General features: G+C 41.9%; 1 protein-coding gene across 1 annotated transcript in view; it reads left to right on the plus strand.

The window, feature by feature from the left end:
* The first annotated feature begins 168 nt into the window (after positions 1-168).
* The window catches only part of SZT2 (SZT2 subunit of KICSTOR complex), a 73,720-nt gene continuing 64,966 nt past the window's right edge, over positions 169-8,922 (plus strand). Inside the window, exon 1 of the mRNA XM_042782564.1 lies at positions 169-195. Within this exon, the coding sequence (XP_042638498.1) occupies positions 169-195 (27 nt within the window). The remainder of the gene's footprint in view (positions 196-8,922) is intronic.

An 8,922-nucleotide genomic window follows, 5' to 3' on the forward strand; every position in this document is an offset into this window, starting at 1 on the left:
CCGGCTTCCAAGTCAGCGAGCAGGTCTGGAAGAGCTTCGCCCACCAATCAGAAAACTTGCACTCGGTCCTCCCACCCACTTCCGGTTCCTGTCAGGTGTCGGGGTGGCTGGGTCAGAGGTCAAGAGCGGAACAGCCTCCCGGGCCCTAACCGGCGCGGGAGGGCTGTGATGGCTTCGGAGCGCCCGGAGCCGGAGGTGAGGGGCGGGTGGACGCAGTCTGGGCCCGGGGATCCGAGGTGTGGGGCCGGCGGGCAGGCGCAGCTGTGGCTTTCGGCAGGCCTGAGAGCGTCCGTGTAGTGCATCTTTAGCAGGAACCGGCCCTACCCCCAAGACTTGAAAACTTAACCCGTTCGCGATTCAGTGTTTCCCCTGGGGGCTGGAGGAGAAACTTTTCGCTTTGTTTTGTTTAGTGAACTTTACTTCACAGACTAGCGCTTTCGGGATTCTTTGCCCTAACGTATTAACAAAGCTTGTATATTGGTTTTTTGATAGGCTTTTTGGCAGGCTTCTGCATTTCTTCAAGCAGTGCATGCCATCAGCAGTATAAATTAATTTAGTTTTAGTACACATGCTTTTTTGGAAAGCCGATTCTGGTTTGCATGAAAGAACATTTGACTGGAAGTGAGATTTAATTCTCACATTGGCCCTTCTGTCTAGCTACCTGTGCAATCTCTGACAAACCTTAACTTCCCTGATTCTGTACCTTTCTTTATAAAGTACCTACCTTATGGTGTGTTGTGAGAACTACGTGTATTAAACCAGAAAATGCATATGAGGTATGCTTTAGGTGCTGAGGACCACACAGGGATCTGTGTTATTCAAACTTGTGCAGGGAAGGTGGCAATATCCATTCTCATTAAGATAAGAAACTGAGTAGAGAGGTTTAAATACCTTGCTCAAGTAATACTCAGCTGGGGAGTAGCAGAGTTTTAGTTAGAAGACCTGAGCATCAAGTCTGCCATATGCAAAGAATACTACCCACTAGGAGAAGTGCCCAATATTACAAGAGAATATACGAGTAGGTGGGAAGAGTGTGGAATGTATATAACGATATAAATGGTAGTCATTACTCACAGAATACTTAAACCATGCCTGCAACTATTCTAAGCACTTTACGAATGTCAATCCTTTCAACCTTATGAAGTAGATACTATTATTATCCCTATTTTTCAGTTGAGAAGACAGGCACAGAGATATTAAGAGAAGACACACAGCTAGTAAATGGTAGAGCTAAGATGTAAAAGCAGGTGGTCTGACTCCGGAGCCTATGTTCTCAACCATAAGTTGTATAGCATAAATAATCAAAGTAATCACAGGATAGCAAATACTCAGTTCTTTGGGACTTTGTGTGATGAGACCAGAGAGCAAATATGGTTGTATGCCCTGTTGAAAGAATCATACCTATTCACAGTGTTGTTGTTGTTGTTTGCCGTCGAGTAGACCCGACTCATAATGACCCCTCCTTGGGTTTCCGAGGTGGTATCACTACAGAAGTAGATTGCTCAACCCTCCTTCTGAGGAGTGGCTGGTGGGTTTGAACCGCCAACCTTCTGGTTAGCCTTAGGCACTATGCTACCAGATCTCCTTTCACGGTGGTAGTGTGCTCCATATGTCAGAAATACCAATATTGAGAAAGACCCTGAAAGCAGTTGTATTTTGTTACAGATAAGGAAGAGAGGAAGTAGAAGGAAATTGTGGAGATATATAACATAGCTTGTAGGTAGAAAATCTAATACAGCACCAGCCAGTAGAAATATAATGCAAGCCACATATGTAATTTTAAATTTTCTAGTAGCTACATAAAAGTAAATTATTGAAACAGGTGAAATGAATTTTAATATGTTTTATTTAACCTAGTATTTCCAAAATATAATTTCAATATATAATCAGTATAAGAAAACTGAGATATTTAACTTTTTTTTTTTTTTTGTATCAGGTCTTCAAATCCAGTGTGTATTTTATGCTTAAAGCACATCTCAGTTTGAATTAGTCACATTTCAAGTGCTCAGTAGTTCATATGGCTAGTTGTTACCATATTGAACAATATAGGTCTAAACTAAGTTGGAGTTGAGACATTCACTCCTGGGAGTCTCATTCAGCCAAAAGTTAAACTTTTGTTAAGTTCTTGATTTGCATTTCTGAAAATTTTATTTCAGAAGGGAAAGAGTGAAGAGAGCTGCCCCCGGGTATAAGAAAGTAACTGACTTTTAGAGATTGTTATAATACCAAGAGAGGAAGATTGGGGCATAGTCAGACACATGACCTAGATTTAAGAAATCATACATTCATCACATACGTAAAATATTTAATGAGTGCTGCTATGGACTCAGCATTGTGCTAAGTATCAGGGTGGATACAGAACAGTGGAAAACATACATGGTTCTCTCTTTATGTAGTAAGCAAACATTGGGTTATGATAGTAAGTGATGCTAATATGAGTAAGTAAGAGTGTTTAACAGTGATTCTTAACCTACTTTCTTAAGAAATAGGAGGGAGATGGATCAGGGAAGCCTTCTCAGAGGCATGAGATTTAAGCTGAGGCCTGAAGGATAGGTAGAAGTTGGCCATGGGAAAAGGCAGAGAGCATTACAGGAAGGGAATGGTAAAGATCCTTAGGCGAAGGCTTGGAGTCTTCACGGAACTGAGGAAGCAGCTGGTAATATGGGAGCAACATGACACTGAGAATAAACCAAAGCAAACCCGTTGCTGTCAACTCCATTCCAACTCGTAGCAACCCTGTAGCACAGAGTAGAACTGCCTCATACTGTTTCCATGGCTGTAATCTTCATGGAAGCTGATTGCTACATCTTTCTCCCGAGAGGTGGCTGGTGGGTTCAAACTGCCAACCTTTCTTTCGGTTAGCAGTGAAGTGCTTAACCACTGTACCACCAGGGCTTCTTGACAATGAGAATGTTGTTCTTGTTAGGTGCCAACAATGAGAATAGCTGTCACCTAGTGAGTACTTACTAAAACCAAAAACCAGACTCGCTGCCATCGAGTCGATTCCTCCTCAACTCATAGCAACCCAGATTGGGTTTCCGAGGCGGTAAATCTTTACAAAGGAGATTGCCCAGTCTTCCTTCCGTGGAGTGGCTGGTGGGTTTGAACCACCAACCTTCTGGTTGGCAGTCAAATGCCTTAGACACTACACCACTGGAGCTCCTTTGAATACTTACTAAATACTGTTTAATTCTCACAAAATCCCCATGAGATAGTGTTATTATCCCTGTTTCACAGATGAGGAAACTAAGGCACAGATGTTAAAGAACTTGATCAAGGCCATATAGCTAATAAGCAGGAGAACCAGAGTTTGATTCCAGTCACTGGTGCTAGAGTTCATGCTCTTAACTGAGGGGTGAGAGATGAGGCTAGAAGTGAAGATTCAGGTTGGGGCCATGCTAGAGATTCAGGACTTTGGAAAGGAAGTTTCAGACAGTTCAAGGGAAAAATCTACATTATTTCATGGAAGTCTTTTAACAAAAGACAAACAAGGGTTGACAAAGGCTTGAAATATAATTCAGACCTTAGTCATAGAGGGACAAATGCAAAAACAAATTAATGAGATGGACAGTGTTTCATTCGACCTGGTATACATGGTATGCAGCATAATGCCTGATAATGTTTTATTAAAAATAAATAATGTAATGTAAATGGTATGTGGGACTCAGTAAATATTCCAAAGAATGATAGGCTGCCTCTATCATTGTCGTAATCTTCATGTTTAAGTGCAGCAACATCCCTATGAAGTAGGTATTCTTATTTACATTTTATCAGTGAAGAAATTAAGGCCTGAAAAATTTAAGTAACTTGTTCTAGGTATCCTGACAGCAAGTGACAGAACCAGATTTGAATCCAGGTCTCTGACTCCAAAACTCCAAAACCCTGCTTTGTTTTATTAGATTACTCCAAGAGTAACGTGCATTCATTTAGACTTCAGGGGAATTAAAAGTTGGGAAATAGAAGTTTCATGAGAGTGTGGGTACTGTGAGAGGACAGCTAATTCAGGGATTCTGAAACATTCATATGGAGAATCACTTGGGGAGTTTGTTAAAATGCAGATTTCTGAGCCCCATCAACTCTAATTCAGTTGGTCTGGGGTGGTACCTGGGAGCTCTGGTTGTGTAGTGCCTAAGGCATTTGACTGGGAATCAGAAGGCTGGCGGTTCAAACCCACCAGCCACTCCTCGGAAGGAACATTGGGCAATCTACTTCCACCTCAGAAACCCAAGGAGGGGTTGCTATGAGTTAGATCGGCTTGATAGCAGTGAGTTTGGTTTGGTTGGGGTGGTGCCCAGGAATCTGCATTTTAATAAGTACCTCACTTGATTCTGATGCAGCCAGCCCTTGGATCATACTTTGAGAAGCACCATTCTGGCTGCTTTTAAATTAGTTCTTAAGTCTTCTGGTTTTGATAAATTACTTCTTAAACATAAAGGGAACTTAGAAATGATGTCTTAAAAATGTAAAGGATCATGTATGAGGGGGACTGTTACTAGAAAGCTCAAGTTAGGCAAATGTTTCTGATTCCTAGACTCTGGATTTTATAAGAACTAATTGATGATCTAGACTTCATTTTAGCCTTGGACATTCAGTTCATCATTCACAATAACCTTTGAGACAAGGTGGAGAAATGGAAGCTGTGCAGGAGTGAAATTAAGTGACCTACTAACACTCTGAAGAAAGTGTTTTAATAGCAGACTGCTTGCCTATATCATCAATGTAGTTTACCCTTTTTCCCTCCTCACCTAGCAAACCTTGCTCAACTTTCTGTGTCACTTTATCCTGAAACCCTAGCCTGAGTTAGATTACTTTGTTACATGCCGTCATATACTTTGTTACATGCTCCAAACATAAACTTGGAGAATTTATTCAGTTTGTGATACAGTAATTAGAATCATTATTTCATTAATGATTTTGCCCTCCATTATAGGCTACATTTTATGAGAGCAGGAAATGCTTGATTTATGTTTTCTATGAGTCAGGTTTGACTCGACGGCACATAACAACAGCAACAACAATTGTATCCTTAGAACCTAGCCCAGTGCGTAACATGTTCCAGGTTCTTCATAAATTTGTTGACTGAGTAGAATGAATGCATGCTCACCTAGTCTATATCTTTGTTGGACTTGCATGAGGACTTAATGGCATCCTGATCAAATTAGCAGGGAAATGAAGCTGAAAAGAGGTTTACTAGAAGATAGAACACCACTCTGAATTTCACACTAGAGTAATGGACTAGATTTAGAACTGATTGAGTAATTATATGTGTCTAAAAACATACAGAGTTACATACGAGTACAGAATGTGCCTTAGCAGCAAAATTGAGAAAATCATGGAGGTTTCCCAAAGTCAGCAATATGGTAGAGCTTCTAAAAAAGTGAATACACTCTGAATCTGTGCCCTCACGTGAGGTGTTACGTTGCATTCTGGTATCCACATTTTGAATTGAAAAGTAGACCAGCCAGAGTTCATTCTTAGAACATAATCTAAGATACAAGATGAGGAAATTTGAGACATAGTTAAAGAATCTGAAGATGCTTATTCTGAAGAGCAGAACTCTTGGGACATAGGCCTGTCTTGATGTTTGCTAAGCCCTACTTTTTCTGTGTGGTCTGAGGAGGTAAAACTAAAAATAAGTTAGATGTTTTCAGGAAAACAGATATCAGGAATGGACCAAGATAGAAAACAGATTCTGGCTCAGTATAAGGAAGTTTCCAACTATGTCACTAAATAGTGATGAACACAAAATGCTAAAGTGAATGGCCATGCAGGACTTTTTCCAGATTCAAAGAAGCAAGGTAGACATAGCAGTACTTTGTTATTACTAATATCTGTATACACAGCACATTTAACTTTACCAAGTGCTTTCACACACCATCTGGGTGGGTGGTAGTATTTTACAGTAGAAAAAAACTGAACCTCAAGCCCAGAAACCCTCAGTTATCAAATCAATTTCTTTCTATAATATCATTCTTCCTTCTAAAACAAATCCAATGGAACCCCTACTCTCCAGGACCCCTGGAACAGTAAAAACAAGGTATAGGGGCACACAACTAATGAAAACCTGAGGAAAACATCTTTCATGGAAGCAAAGGAAAAATCCAAACAGTAGAATAGGCTAGTTTTTCCTAAAGTAGATGAAGAAGGATGGGAACTCTTTTTTTTTTTTTTTTATATTAGGATTTGGGTGAAGATTTACAGAGTAAATTCACTTTTCATACAGCAGTTCACATATACTTTGTCTCATGTCATTGACCAAAATTTACAATGCAGCAGCTCCCCTCCCACTTCCTCCCCATAGTTACCTCCTCCCAGTGTCCATCCCTTCATACTCTTCTGCACCCTGAGCTATCTCCCTGTGCATAAGCAGCTCTTCCTTCTCCCATGATTGTTCTCTCCAGGGCGTGTGTCTACTTGAGGTAAATGTTTAACTCACATGCCTGTACTTTGTTTGGCTGGAAACCACAGTTGTGGGTTCAATTCCAGGCCTGAAGGGCAGCTAGGGGCCATAATCTCAGGGGTTCCACCAGGCTCTATTGGACCAGCAAACCTGGTCCCCACCTTCTTTTTTTTTTTTTGCCTCCAAATGATTTTGAGTTTTGTTCCACATTGTTCTCCCTCTTTATGCAGGATCTCCTACATCCCTTCCAAGTGGATGGCAGTGGTAGCTGGGCACCATCTAGTTCTTCTGGTCTCATAGTTGTATAGGTTGCAGATCAGATGGTGTACCAGTCGCTAGGACTGATTGTTTCCATTAATTTTGGTTTTCTTCTTTCTTCTTGATGAGGAGAGACCCGTTGTTGCATCTAGATGGCAGCTTCCTAGCTTTTAAGGTCCCAGTCGCTACTCGCCAAAGTAGTAGGTGGAACAATGTTTTGTATAGTATGTTATGCCAATTGAGCTTGATGTCCCCTGCGACTATGGTCCCAAGCCCGCAGGATCAACTACTCGGTCCCTCTGGGTAGCTGGCTGTGACCAAGCAATGACCATAACCTTGCCCCTTGTCAGCTCTACTATACACCTGGGGATTCTGATCATTCACATGAACTTATAGGCCCATTGTCTGCCAACCCTATATATGATCTTGGATACACTCTCCATTTAGACATACCTAATTGTTTAGCTCTGGTAGCATAGTGGCTAAGACACTTGCCTGCTAACCAGATGGCTAGTGGTTCAAATCCACCAGCCACTCCTCGGAAGGAAGGTTGGGCAATCCTACTTCCGTAGTGATACTGCCTCGGAAACCCAAGGAGGGGTCGCTATAAGTCGGGTTTGACTTGATGGCACATAACAACAACAACAACAATTGTTTAGCTTGTTCACCTATCTATCCAGGATGGGAACTCTTGAGCAACAAAAATTAGAAACCACATGTTCTGGTTACCTAGTGCCGCTCTGATAAGAATATATGACAAATGGGATGGCCTTAACAAACAGGAGTTTATTCTTACAATTTGGAGGCTTTAAGTCCAAGTTCAAAGTGCCAGGCTCTAGGGGCTGGGTGAAAGCCCCTCAGCCTTGGGCTTTAGCTCTGCCTCTAGCTCCCAGCTCACTGAAGCTAGAGGCTTTTCTTCACTCAGCTGCTGGCTTCTGAGGCTGCCAAACCCAAGGTTGACTAGTAAAAAGGCACAGTCCCGATGTTACCAAACCACACGGCAGACCATTAATTCAAGTCCATCATAAGTTCCAAGGTCGGCAGAGCATGGCAGGCTGCTGTACAACGACAGGGCTACGTGCAGCGTTCAAGCGAGCCATAACCTAGAGACCATTCCCAAGGCTTCTCCTTAAATACAGGAAGCAGACCACATCCCAAAGGCAGCCGTTCAGCTGCTTGTGGTAGATCCCACCATGGGGTTGACTGCAAGTCTCATCATGGAGAATAACTACCACCAGCTGCCCAGCCATTCAACCAGGCCCAGCCAAGTTGACACACAAACATAACTACCACACCACAGGTAAGAAATTAAGTGCATAGCTGGAAACAGAAGAGAGTAAATATAGCTTATGAGAGTAATTACCCTCATTTATACATTCATTCAACAAATATATTTGAACACTTGGTAAGCCTCAGCACTATGCTAGGGTTATAGCAGGGAAAGATACATAGACATGGCCCCTGTCTTCTTAGAGCTCCTAGACTTACAGGGGAGATGAACATTAAAAAGACAGGTGCTATGATGAAGAAGTATAAACTGCTAAGCGAAGTACTTAGTTGCATTAAAAATTTCATTTATTAAACCCAGAATCACCAAGATTTTAGTTCTAGGAGATGGAGTGACCAAGTGGCCCTAATTCTGTCCTTATAATGTTGGGCCATGGACACGTGTTTCTCTCCCCTTTTAACTCTGACCCAGTATGGGCCAGACTTCTTCCCTTGGTTTTTCCTTGCGTAGGTGAAACAGGCTAGTGTGTGTGTGTGTGTGGGGGGGGAGGGAATGGTGGCGGATAAAAGACTGCCAAATACTAAAGAAGAATAAAAGGATAATATTAAGACTAGTGTTAAGATCTCACCTTAAAAAAAAGGCATACTGATTATGATTAGTTTTAAATACCAAGTTTGCTTTGTTTGGAAGGTACAGTGAATTCATTTATTCAGCAAATTTTTATTGCTCATTCTTATGTGCTAAGCATTGCAACTAGGCTCTGGGGATACAGTGATAAACAGAGCAGACTGCTGAATTGGGATATCCTTCCTATTCTGATAATGCTCTAAGCCCCTGGCCATTCTTTTTTAGACAAGAACATTGGCAGGGATCTAGCATAGTCAACTCATGGACAAGAGAGGCCACTGATATCAGATCCACACCAGCTAAGTCCATGCTGAGGGGGAGATTGCCTAGTTTATGAGCTAGCTGGGCTTTGAGGCTTATTAGGCCTGGGTCGATGCCAATGGAAGCAGCAGTCAGGACATTAGACGAC

Source organism: Orycteropus afer, unplaced genomic scaffold (assembly GCF_000298275.1).
Source record: "Orycteropus afer afer isolate SDZICR_OR568_19922 unplaced genomic scaffold, OryAfe1.0 scaffold00370, whole genome shotgun sequence".
Classification (NCBI taxonomy): Eukaryota; Metazoa; Chordata; class Mammalia; order Tubulidentata; family Orycteropodidae; genus Orycteropus; species Orycteropus afer.